Source organism: Bidens hawaiensis, unplaced genomic scaffold (assembly GCF_021521415.1).
Source record: "Bidens hawaiensis isolate Kalapana, Puna unplaced genomic scaffold, B.hawaiensis_p1.1 tig00052247_1, whole genome shotgun sequence".
Lineage (NCBI taxonomy): Eukaryota > Viridiplantae > Streptophyta > Magnoliopsida > Asterales > Asteraceae > Bidens > Bidens hawaiensis.
In genome coordinates, this window is record NW_027506215.1 from 54788 (window position 1) to 69117 (window position 14330).

The following is a 14330-nucleotide window of genomic DNA, read 5'->3' on the forward strand; positions in this document are numbered from 1 at the left end:
AACCCTATTAACGTTAGTAAGGGTAATTCCGTCAATCAAGGATTTACCAGTTATAAACATAAGGTTATTTAGGTCAATGATCAATAATAAGATAAATAATTATAAGGGCCATATATAAAATATATATAAAATATATATTTATTCTAACATACGGGTCAACGTGAGTCAACTTAAACTAAACAACGGGTTAATTCGAGTCAACTTAAAATTAAAAACGAGTCCATTTGAGTATACTTAAATTAAAAACTGGTCAATTTGGGTCAACTCAAATTAAATAACGGGTCAAGTAGGTGTTTGTCTCCAACAACTACTCTTATTCTAAAAAAAACTTGAGTCCACTTTTGCCAAAACCCGTTTTAACTTGAACCCGTTCTGGTCGTCACCAAACCCGCCACAGCCCAGTGCTCCGGGCTTATTAATTAACTGGGCTTACTAATTAACTATAACCATACCACAATTATGAATTAACAAATGAAATCGGTCACGGCCAAAACTCAAGCAAGCGTCCTTGAGAATACTCGTATCTTTATAAAAAGAAACAATATCAGTTCCATCTCTACTGAGGGGCTAATTTACACATTCTGTCTTTTTTTAAATAGAAAATTTGTGTTTTGTTTATCATGTGTGTATTATTGTTCTTTTTTTTTTTATTTAAGAGTTGAAGAAATGCATAATGTAAGTGGGTTAGGACCCGTGTACTAGAGGGGCGCAGCCCTTTTTAAAATTTAAAACCAGTTTAGGTTAGAAACCGGTTTGGTTTGGTCAATTAAAGTCAAAACCGGTTTATGATTGGTTTTGATTCGGGTTGAAACCGGTTTCTTGACCAGTTTACCAACGGTTTCAGTTTGAATTTTGATCGGTTTCGGTTCGGGTTTGTCTGGTTTTGGCTAGTTTCGGTTCGGTTAACCGGTTTTGGTGGAGAAAATTAAAACCGGTTCCGAACCTTCGGTTTTCAATAGGTTTCAAACCAGTTTCATAATAGGTTTCAAACCGATTCAGTTTCGGTTCGATTTTCAGATCGGTTCGATTAACCGGTTTATTTGCCCACTTCTACCGTGCACCACACATGCGGAAATTATAGTAAAACACAAATATGAATAAATGTTTATATATTTTGAACAAATTAACGTTGTATCTTTAAAAGTATAACTATAATTTTTTATAATATTTTTATACTTCAAATAGATAATTTATTTGCTTTGATACGAATTGTTTAACCACTTTTAATAAAAGTAAAAACAATTGTAAATACTTTTTTAATAAGAAAGTGAAGGTTGAGTTGTTAATGAATCAGTCTAGTTGGGTTTTGTTGGGTTAAATAGATGAAAGAGAGCTAAGTTAGTTTTGTAGTAAAAGTTGGGTTGAATTCCAAATGGAGATAGTCTAAAGGTGGTAGCGTGTGTGTGGTGTGGTATTGGGCAGCCCGAATTGAAAACCAAATTTGTGGGTTTTTGAATTTTCAAAACCATTCGGTTTGGGGTTATTTATTTATTTATTTTTTTGTTCTGGTTTACGGTTTTTGGGTTTGATTCGGTCTTGAATTTGGTATTTTCGCTTTTCCTAACCAGGGAAAAAAAATATGACACAAGATATTGCTATTGGGTGTTATATTTGAAAAAAATAGTTTAAGGTTAATAAAATATTGAACGTTTTTATCTAGCATATTGAGTGCTAAAAAGATAATTACACTCAAAATTAAGAATAAGAAAAATAATATATTCAATAACATTAGTCATTGGTTTTTTCGGTTTTTCACAAAACCTAAAAATAAACGAAAGCCAATATGTTGGTTTTTACTAAAGTTTAAAACGAACTGTCGGTTTCTAATTCGGTTTGATTTGGTTATTTCAGTATATTTGTTTGGTTTTTTTGGTTGCGTTCACACTCATTAAGGGTGATCTTACGGGCTTGAGACTAAAGCAACCTTTATTTTACAAAAAAAAGCTGCATTAGGTGAAGTTGTATTAGACTTAATGCAACCTTTTTGTTACATAAAGCAACTGTTTTTTCAAATGCAACATTTTAAAAAGGTTGCATTTGAAAGAAACGGTTGCGTTATCTAATAAAAGGGTTGCATTAGGTCTATTGCAACTTCACCTAATACAACTTTTTTTGTAAAATAAAAGTTGCCTTAAGTCAATTTTTTTGTAGTATCCTAATCACATTTACCTCCAAAAACTAAAAACCCATCCAAAAAAACATCACCTATCTGGTCCTCGTCACTATCAACAATCTCTCCGTCAACCAAACCCAGGCCATAAGATTTGAAGAAATACATAATGTTAGGTTAGAGACTCATGTATCATACGAGTGAAAATTATAGTAAAACGCACATACAAATAAATGCTTATGTATTTTGAACAATTTGTAAATTTAACGTAGTATCTTTAAAAACATAAGAGAATTTTTTATATTCGTTTTTAAGGAAAGGTTAAAATACAAAAGAATACAAAAATGAGAAGTGCGAGAAGGATTTATGGCCACACAAAAAACAATTCAACAAAAAATAAAAAAATACTAAAAAAAATCATAACTCAAATTATAAATAAAAAACGAAAAAAAATTAAAAACTTAAATGTTTCATCCGTCATTCTTGTTCTAAAAAAAGCGACGAAAAGACGCAATGCTGAGATCAAAGATATATCACAAAATATAACACAATGTTGAGTAATATAGCACAATATTAAGAAAAAAAGACATAATGATTTTTTTCCTCAACATTGTGTCTTTTTTATTATTTTTTTAGAACAAGAAAGACGGTGAAAACATTTTTTATGTTTTTATATTTTCTCTTTTTCATTAAATCTTGAGTTATAATTTTTTATTTATTTATTTTAAATAATTTTGTTGTGTGGCTTCTAATCCTTTTCACTTTTGTACCGTTTTTTTTAGAATCTACAAAAGTGGACCCATCAAATAAATAATCTATTTGCTTTGATTGTAATAGTTTAATCACTTTTAATTTAAAAAAAACAACAATTTTCTAATCCAAACCAGCTCTCTGGTCGTTCCCAATCCTATGGCCAGGCTTCGAAGGCGGCAATCTACCTCCAATAACTGCCAGGCCATACGCCAAGAATTACGATCCCACTCAACAGTTCGATTGAAAAATCGGCTTTTGTTGCATTGAGAACTCGGGGGGGTTTTCCTTCCAATGCTGGAGTTGGGGATTTAGAGATAGGCACAAGAGAATGAATTGAATATCTCTTGTTGAGAGAGGCCCAAATACCATTGTGACTTGATTATGATACATTTAGTGTTATTCATCATGATCTTGTGTGAATCATTATCACGTTCGTGGCGGATAAAGACTGAGATATGGTTACTAATGAGATATTTGATTCAGCACTTTTCTCTATGTGGGGTTTTCCCTTGTGTCTTTGTCCCTAAGTCCTTGCATTGCCATAATCTACCTATATGATAAATGAAGAACATTTTGGACACTTTGGCATCCATATACAACATTTACACAACATGTCAACTAAAGGAGGCATTTGGGTTACATGGCAGTCAAAGAGGTCTCTTTGCTTTAAACATGCTTAATTGCTGCACCCAACTGTTGTTGTCCTACGTGAGACCATCGACCACCTCAGATTTCTCCCAGTCGATTGGCATCTAAGCGTTTTACAGATTCGAAGATGAATCAGCCTCCGTATAAACGCCCTAAATTCAACAGGTTGGTTACTGTTAATTTGACATCTCATTATTGTTTAATTGATCGGATGTTGTAATGTAAAAATCCCTTTCGTTTTGATGTTGTTGGTTTAGATTTAAAATTGATCTTTCTTGACCACCACTGGCAACTGTGTTTTTGCTGCACACAAGGTTTGACCTTTTGACCAGTTTTGGGTATTTTATGTTAGTGATCGTTCGTTTAGAAAATGAAAATGTTCGTGTTCGTTTATGTTCGTTCTTTAACAGTTTAAACGAATGGTTCACAAACATAGATGAATGAACATAGTTTCGCTAAAACCATTCAAAAGTAATGTGAAGAGCAACCGTTTGGCCTAAAAAGTTATTAAAGTTAGACTAAGTTGCAATGGGCCAAAAAGTTTTAAATGAATATATTAATGAACCAACTTAAAGCAAACGTAAACTAACAAAGCTAAATGGACCTACACAAATGAACATTAACAAATTAAAATGAACGAACGTTAACGAACATAAATGGAAGAACGAGATTGTGTTAATATTCATTTGTTTAACTGAATGACAAAAAATTGTTCATGTTTGTTTGTTAATTAGATAAACGAACATAAAGAATTTGTCACTAACCGTTTGGTTCGTTTATAAACTTATTTATGGGTTAGTGGTTAAAAAAACTAAGCTTATAACAAAATGAAGGTCATTATTAAAATTTATAATTGTAGGTTTACCACCAATTTATTCATGTAGACGATTGATTACCTTTATGTGTTTTCAATAATATTATTTGGTAAAGCAGAAACCGAGGCTTGGCTGAAGAATTTTTGAATTTATTTATTAACATAATCCATGTCACTAATTTTAAATTTCCTATCATCAGTCCACATCATCATTAACAATTTTTATTTTAATGAAAATATTCCATATCATCAAAATTACCTATCAAAATGGTAAACGGAAACTTTGATTAGTACATAGGTAAAAGTTGAGTGATCTAAATAAGACAAAAGTTTGTGAGTAACCTAATTAAAACAAAAAAAGTTAGAGTAACCAAATTGATACAATAAGACACAATAATGAAAGTTTGTTACTATTATATAAAGTTGTCTCTTTCTAAAAACTTTAAAATGGAGTTTTTCCAAATTGTTATTTGATTTTTAAAACACAAATAAGCAATTTTTAAAAGCTCACCTAAACACCCCTTAGTAGTTGTTCAGAGGAGTTGTGTTTTAGGCAAGAAACAATTGGGTTTTCAGGGTGAACTATATATGTAGCCTTACTTTTTACGAGAAAGCACATTAGTTCCTTAACAAGTTCATTGAGCGATATTAGCTACAAATGTACATATGCTTTTTGTCACACCCTGACTTAGGGCCTAGAAGTATGACTACCAGTTGATATCTGTTTTGTAAATAGATCAGAGTTATGGATTAATTTTAGCGGAAGACTTATTGGTTAATATAATATTAATTTACATTGAAAAATTTACTTGGGAATTAAATACCCAAGTCGATATTTACAAAAATATTGTTTTCATAGAACAAGGATTATTATATTCAAAATTTGAGCCATCATGATCTTGCGAGCTTCTATCTCCTGACGACTCTAATCCTTGCATATACTACCAAACTTAGTTATCTGCATTTGGGGAATAAAATACGTCAGCTATGTGCTGGTGAATAGTTATGACTCTAAAATCATTTAAATAACAATTATAATACAAATGTAGTTTTCTTGACAAGCTTAGCAGAAACATTTCTATTTCTGGTATATGTAACACTGCCCTACACACACACAATTTCTCCGAGCCACGTAGCCCATAACAGAGAATTATATATGACTGTTAGCTCGCGGCCACGTAGCCTTTGACTGTATAGGCTGAACAGTTATGTTTGGATCCAGACACATGCGCATTCGGTCTGAGTTATTTTATTCTCTATTTTGTATTACAATGTTTTAGAGATCACGTAATCTCATGCAAATATTTGACTGACTCTATAACACAAACAACATGTCTATCTTATAGGGTATAAATATGTTTGACTGTTTATAAAGGTTTAACGTATTCATCTGTGATTGTCTGTCTGAATGATGTGGTGATCTCATTTGAAAACCTTTATGAATGATTGATGATTGACTTTGTATGGATACTTTATAAGAAATGTCTAGACTTGACGCGGACAGCACTCCTACTTATTGTAGAGTAATTGAGGGAATAAACCGATAGAACTTCTATACATGCTTCCAAGACTAATGCTTCTACTTCTTTATTTTCCTGGCCATGATCCACTATCAATTTATTGTCTCTCACCGAGAACATATTTTGTGTATATACCCGTATGTATTTTTCTTGTTTTTTCTCTTCGTTACCCTCCGAATTTCTTTAAAGAATCTTTTGTGTTTAATAAGTACAAAGGAATTCCAAGCTATATATATATATATATATATATATATATATATATATATATTACTTGATGTCGGTCACAAAGTAAGAGATAAGTAATACTTAAAAAAATATATATACTTTCAAGTGATAGATATATGTTAGATTAGTGTCAATAACTACAACGTGACAATCCATCAGCATGCAAGAATTCCCACACTCATACATTTCTCTATGTATATGTATTTATTTAATATTTTACTATATATAGAAGTGTAGTTTTGTTACATAACGTAATAATATATATATATATATATATATATATATATATATATATATATGGGATGGTTTAGGAGAAAAATAAAATTACTGTGAGAAATAAATATGAGACACTAGTTTTATTTTAGGTTTTAAATGCTTAAAGATAAATAAGAAAAGTATTAATGCATGCTCCCTCTTCAATTAATATAATTAATAAATATAATAGTTTTATATTCAATTAATATAACTAATCAAATTATTATAATTAAAAAATATTAAGAAGTCATTTATTTTTATAACTTATTTTTTCTTTCTTGAGTTTTTATCCTACACAAGTACAATTTATTCATACATTAAAATTTATTTCTATACAAAACCAATTTCTTCCAACTCAATATATTAATATCCATCAACACGTAGTTACATTGTGATGAATAGTATAAAAAACCATCTTACACATGTTTGCATTAAATATCAACAAAAAAATACACAACATACACAAAAACATATAATCTACACTTATTCTAAAAATAAAAAAACATATAACCTAAATACGAAAAACATATAACCGACATACAAAATTTAGCATCAATAAACTACACACACACACGAAAATGTATAACCTACACACGAAAAACATATAACCTACATTCGAAAATTTTATCCTACACAAATGCAATTCATTCATACATTAACAAGTGTAGGTTATATAATTTTGTGTATGTTGTATATTTATTGTCTATATTTAATGGACACATTTGTATGATATTTTTTTATTATTATTTATCACAATAATTTTTCTAAGTATATCAATTGGAAAAAAATATTATGTTGTGATATTTATTGTTAAAAATTACGTGTTGATATATGCTAATAAATTGAGTGAAAAATAAATTGTTTTTTTAATAAAAAGAAATAGTATTGTATGAATAAATTATATTTTTGTTGGATAAATGAAAAGGGGGTAATTAACTTATATATAAAACTAAATTAGTATTTTTTACCTTTTTAATTATTTTAATTAAATTAATTAGGTATATTAATTATAGAGGGATTTATTATGGTTAGATTAGTTGTATTAATTGAAGAGAGATGATGCATTTATCGTTGCATTTATATTTTTTTTCATTTATTTTAAAATATTTAAAACCTAAAATAAAACTAGTGACCCATATTCATTTCTCACATTTCTTACAGTAATTTCATTTATCTCCTGAACTTATATATATATATATATTAAAAGTTTATTATGTGTGTAATTGGTTTATAACCTATGGAGCGTAAACAACTTCATATGTGAATGTGATCCATATTAATATTTTATCTAGTTTAATTATTAATATTTGAAAATGTAAACGCTTGTTGAAATATCTCATAACTCAAACGATTATTTCTTTGGCTTAACCGTTCGAGTAACAATATTTCGAATATAAACTGAAATATATATTGTTATAGTTTATATACTCATATGCGTATATTTGTACCTACTTCTTTTGTCAGTTATTACTACAAAACTGACACATTATAGTTAGGGCGTTACTTACTCAAAAGCGTGGCATTTCAATTAGAGCTCAACTTGAGCTGTTTATTCTCATATCCATTATTAAATACTTTAAATCCGTATTACTGTTACTAATATATATTATTGTTATAACATAATTTCTGTCAAGTAGATTTGAATGGCAAACGCATACATCCATTTTATTAATATAGTACTTTACACATATACATATATACCCCTATATATATAATTAATATGATAAATGATGCTTGTATATTTTTTTACTAGTAAACGGTGTTTAATTATTTTAAATTTTCATATAGAGACCTCATAATTCAAATGATCATTTTTTTTCCTACACGCATTTTAATAATGTTTTGTATATAAATATTAATGTGTATTTGAAAACAGACATGTTGTGTAATTACCCTCACTAATATCAAGTATTACACTTTAGTTCTTCAACTTTTTAAAGTTGACATTTTTGTATCTTGAAATTTTTGTGGGTGTTACACTTTTAAATTCAAAAAGTAAAACTACTTATCGCCAAATGAAAGTTATGGCTATTCATACGATCTGGACATCTAGTGAATACGGCATTTGTTTTTTCTTTTAATTTTTATGTAAACGTTGCTAGTAAGCGCTTTAACAAATAGTTTTGTCTCTAAAATAAAAAACCAACATACAAAAAAACTGTAAATGATAAGTGAAAAGCTTCGAGTCTGAGTTAGCAACATAGAAAACTTACGAAAGTACAGTAACATATATATATATATATATAGGTGAGATCAAGTGAAAACTCCTTCTAAAGAAAAAACTTAAAAACTCTTAAAAAATTATTTTTAACTTTTAAAAAAAAAAAATTTTGAAGTTTATTTTTTTTCCGTTATTTTTATATGTTGTTATTGGTTAAAAAAAATATTGTTGGTAACCTCATCGATGTAGTACACATGTGTAATAGTGTGCATTACATATATGCAAAAGTGTTGTATTGCATAGAATACAACACTATTGCACATATTTGATACACACTACATTAATACGTATGTGTAATACAACATTAAACCACATGTGTACTACATCGACTTTTATTATTATTATTATTATTATTATTATTATTATTTGCATATAATACAACACTACTACACATATACAATACACAAATATTGAATATATACAATTAAACACTATTGACCTTAAAAATACATAGTAATACACATGTGTAATACAACGGGTTCGCACAGTAATACGTATGTGCATTACAACGGGTTTTTTTTTAATTTTTTCGAGTTAATGGTAAGAAAATGTAAGAATAATGGCAAAAATAGAAATTTGAAAATATTTTTTATTTTTAATTAAAAATAATTCTTTATTATTATTATTATTATTATTATTATTATTATTATTTTTTGCATATAATACAACACTACTACACATATACAATACACAAATATTGAATATATACAATTAAACACTATTGACCTTAAAAATACATAGTAATACACATGTGTAATACAACGGGTTCACACAGTAATACGTATGTGCATTACAACGGGTTTTTTTTTTAATTTTTTCGAGTTAATGGTAAGAAAATGTAAGAATAATGGCAAAAACAGAAATTTGAAAATATTTTTTATTTTTAATTAAAAATAATTCTTTAGGAGTTTTTAAGTTTTTTTCTCTTTAAAGATGAGTTTTCTCTTGATCTTTCCCCTATATATATATATATATACTAGTTTTAGAACCCGTGTCACACACGGGATAATTCAAATTATAAAATTACAAGTAAAACAAATAATTACATAGCGTATATGCTACACCATGAAATTTTTTTTTTGATAAGTTTCATAGGGCTTCTCGACTTTGTCATAATGACAACATAAAAAATAATATGTTAACCCATTCAATTTTTTGAATATTTTGTTGCATTTGAGCATAGTTTTGCATGACATGTTTCACATACAATGTTCTGATCACAATTGAAGAAAAAGTTAATGCTGACATAAGTATTTCAAATCTGATAAAAGTTGGAAGCATTGATAGCCATGGGGGTGGCATGTCGAAGGTGTTCGCAATATTTTCTTAAATTTTAATAGCTAAGGGAAAAATAGTCAATTTGTTAAATCCCGAACCTTTTGATTATTTCAAAAAACACCCTTAAAAATAAATTCGAAACCCGAATCATGTTTAAAATTTTAACTTTCATACTTTTGACATTTTCAGGACAACACTTTGAACCCATAACAAATTTGACGATAAATCTATTTGCATTCTCAAACTTTTAAAAATACTTAAATTTTCCATTTTTGACCCGTAACAAATTTTGACCTAAATGTAGTTAACTTGTACCAAACAATCTATTTACTAACTTTGGACCCGTTAAATCAAATTTAAGTTCCACAAAAAACCCGATACAATCCTTGATAAAAAAAACTAAGAAATTAAGTATGATAAACTTTCTTATGTTTGAAAGTGATTCGTACATTTTAACATATACATAGTTTACTAAATTAACCGGAAAAAAATATATGGATATATTTAAAGCATATATTTTGAATTTATAAATTTATATGACAATTTACAATAATAATAATAATAGATAAATGGATTGATTTTAAAAAATTTGATCGACTTTTAAGCATATATTTTAATTTAATAATTAAAAAATTACTTTGTAAAATGAAAGCATATTCGAGTTTTGTTTTTCTTTATAAATTCTACAATATACATAGTAAAACATTTGAAATTATATTCTTTTCAATCTTTGAGAAACATGATTTGTAGTTGATTTTTAAAATTTATCAAGAATTTTGAAATATATAGTAAATAATATGTCAATATTTATATTTATAAAAATATATAGATATAATATAAATAGAGTGTAAAAGGAAAGTGAATAATTATTGATCTATTACATATATTAGGGTATATTAGTTTTGGAGGAAAAAAATTGTCAGAATTAACCAAAAGATGACAAGTGTACACAATTATTTTACTTTATTAGAATAGGTATATATATATAGAGAGAGATAGGTTATTGTAAAAAGACAATGTTTTCTAGAAATGGTAAGAATAATTATGGGCCATTAGATCAGGGGATCCAAGGATTGATATTTAAAATTACCAAAAACTGACATAGTTTCCTAGAATTACTCTTTCACCATTATAACCGACATAGTTTCCTAGAATTATTCTTTTACCATAGGTTTTAATGCTAAATATCAAAAATATATTGGTTCTTACCATTCCTAGGAAACTTTTTATTCTTATTTGAACCCTTTTCTCTCTCTCTCTCTCTCTATATATATATATATATATATATATATATATATATATATATACTATATAATAAATAAAAGTTTCCTCTTGCCACATGTCATTCTCTTATGCATTCTTGCTATTTTCCCCCGCCTCTCTCTCCTATTAATTATACATTGATTATACATTTTTTAAAGTTCTTTTTATATATTTTTTGTTTAATGATTTCTCTAATTGCTTTTACAAAACGTATTTTATTTCTTAAAAACGTTAGGTTTGTTTATAAAACATTTTTATAAACCGAACATTTTCATTATTTAATTTGTCTAATATAAATTATATCGTTTTTATATGTAAGAAAACATTTACATGTATATGAAACATTTTAGCTTCTAAAACTTACTTAGCGGGTTCATTGTTAAAATACGTGGATCTTTAATTGAACCCAGCCCGCCTTCTTTTCCCCTATAACTGTAATCTCTTTCTTTTTATCCATATATTGTCGATCAAAACCTTATTGATTCTCTTTTACTGCACATTTCGACTGACTGAAAGCTTTCTTTTATTGATGACTGGTTCGTATTGTTCCGATTGTACCATTTATGCTCTCATAATTCTATTTTACTTTAGTTGTTACCATATTTTTAGTGTATCGTCTACTGTTGTATCGAAAGAAGTATTTAGAGATTTATGATTTATTTTTAAGATTGTGAATAGTAGTTGTAACTTAACTTCATACTTATTAATGTATTACTCAACTTTATTTATCAAAAGTTATCACTTACAGAATTTAAGTTGTCAAGCCCGTGTATGACATGGGTATCTAACCTAGTATATATATATATATATATATATATATATATATATACTAGATTTTATCCCCCGTATTACGGGGGTTGTCTTACATTATTCGTTTTTAATATTTATATATGTATATTTGGATTTTAATTTTATTTATTGTAAGAAAGTTAATAATTAATATACTTGAGGTTTGATGATGAAATGGTTTCACAAATAAATTATATGTTATAATCCGATTTAAAAGTTATCTGGGTTTGGTGATACCCGTTACCTCTTTATTTTCTTTATTATAAAATTGTTTCTTAATTATAAATGATATATATTTTTTAAATAAAATATGATATTAATTTTTAGTATATCCATATTTTATAAGATTTTCATATCAAATATTTGATTAGATTAATTTTTAATATAATGAGATGTTATAACTCGTTTAAGAGCTATCTGGGTTTGGTGAGACCTTTACCCGTGAATTCGGGTTAAATGCGTGAGAAACCTTCATTTACAAATAAAGCAATATGATGGCCTGAGAGAATGGTTTTTTTACATTTTTTGTTTTTTAATATTTATTTTTTGGATTTTAATTTTCTTATTGTAAGAAAATTAATAATATATTTAGGGTTTGATGATGAAAATGTTTCATAAATAAATGATATGTTATAACCCGTTTAAAAGCTATCTGGATTTGGTGACCTATGACCAGCTTATGTTTTTCACTATAAAATTGTTTATTAATTATGGGGGTTGTTTTACATTATTCGTTTTCAATATTTATATATGTCTATTTGGATTTTAATTTTATTTATTGTAAGAAAGTTAATAATTAAATATACTTGAGGTTTGATGATGAAATGGTTTCACAAATACAAATAAATGATATGTTATAATCCGGTTTAAAAGCTATCTGGGTTTGGTGATACCCATTACCCATTTATTTTATTTATTATAAAATTGTTTCTTAATTATAAATAATATTTTTTTTAAATAAAATAGGATATTAATTTTTAGTATATCCCTATTTTATAGGATTTTGATACCAAATATTTGATGAGATTAATTTTTAATATAATGAGATGTTATAACCCGTTTAAGAGCTATATGGGTTTGGTGAGACCTTTACCCGTGAATTCGAGTCAAATGCGTGAGAAGCCTTCATTTACAAATAAAGCAGTCTGATGGGTTGAGAGAATGGTTTTTTTACATTTTTTGTTTTTTAATATTTATTTTTTGGATTTTAATTTTCTTTATTGTAAGAAAGTTAATAATATATTTAGGGTTTGATGATGAAAATGTTTCATAAATAAATGATATGTTATAACCCGTTTAAAAGCTATCTGGATTTAGTGACCCATGACCAGCTTATGTTTTTTACTATAAAATTGTTTATTAATTATACATAATATCTTTTTTTTTTAAATTGGATATTAAATTTTAGTATATCTCTATTATATAGGATTTTCATATCAAATAATTGATAAGATTAATTTTTAATTTAATGAGATGTTATAACCCGTTTAAGAGCTATCTGGTTTTTGTAAGACCTATACCCATGAATTTGGGTTAAATCAATAAGACGTCTCCATTTAAAAATTAAGCAATCTGGTGGCTTCCATAAAAGAAGGAAGCGACCACATCGCGACACGTAAGATTATAGGGTTTTTGTTTATATATATTATAGATATATATATATACACACACGTTTTAACTTTATGGGATGCGAGTTTCTTACTGGGCTAACTGATTCTTGATGGACTTGAGTGAGCTACATTAAAAATTGGTGGGGAATAATACCACTGAAGCGTGCATCAGAAAGATTTGAGGTAACTTAGTTGCTTGAAGGAGCCAATGAATTCTGGAATCTGACTTCCTTGAAAATCATTCCCACTCAAATCCAGGTCTTTTAGATGCCTTAACTCCGCTAAAATGCGTTCACCTTATCACCAACTAAGTAGCATTCTTCGTAGTAGTGGTGGGACTCCATAGCATCCCCTTGGTTTCGCCTGAGATGGAGCCCAACAACACTTCCAGTGGCACCATCACAACGGACACCTTTCCACGAGCAACAATTAGTCCCAACCCATGATGAGAGCACCTTGCACTCATCTTTAACGCTATTTTTGAACTCAAGTAGTGCTTGTCTCTCTTGCTCATGGCAGCTTCTTGTTGAATTTTGAGCACCGAGACACACATATTTGGTTGCAACCAAAAACATGCTTAAGAAAACAATACGAAGCCCCGAAACCCGCTGATTTCCCATCATTCAACCTCAACTTATTAGAGAAAACTTAGTCGAAATATGAGTTGCTATGATGAACAAACTACATTAAGTAATAATTGTGTAGATGGAGGGGACCTTAATTATGGCCCATGGAAGACTTCACAAGTCGTTATGGAATGTGGATGGATAGGATATATCAAGGCATAAATTGTATCCACAAAATTGCTTCCGTCTATCTTGGGCTAACTGTTGTTTTCTCCCTA

The 14330-nt window shown here is 28.1% G+C and overlaps 1 protein-coding gene across 1 annotated transcript in view; it reads right to left on the reverse strand.

The window, feature by feature from the left end:
* The window catches only part of LOC143617122 (receptor-like protein EIX2), a 30960-nt gene extending 16680 nt beyond the window's left edge, over positions 1-14280 (reverse strand). The window contains exon 1 of the mRNA XM_077089778.1: positions 13783-14280. Within this exon, the coding sequence (XP_076945893.1) occupies positions 13783-14109 (327 nt within the window). The 5' untranslated portion in view covers positions 14110-14280. The remainder of the gene's footprint in view (positions 1-13782) is intronic.
* Positions 14281-14330: the final 50 nt, after the last annotated feature.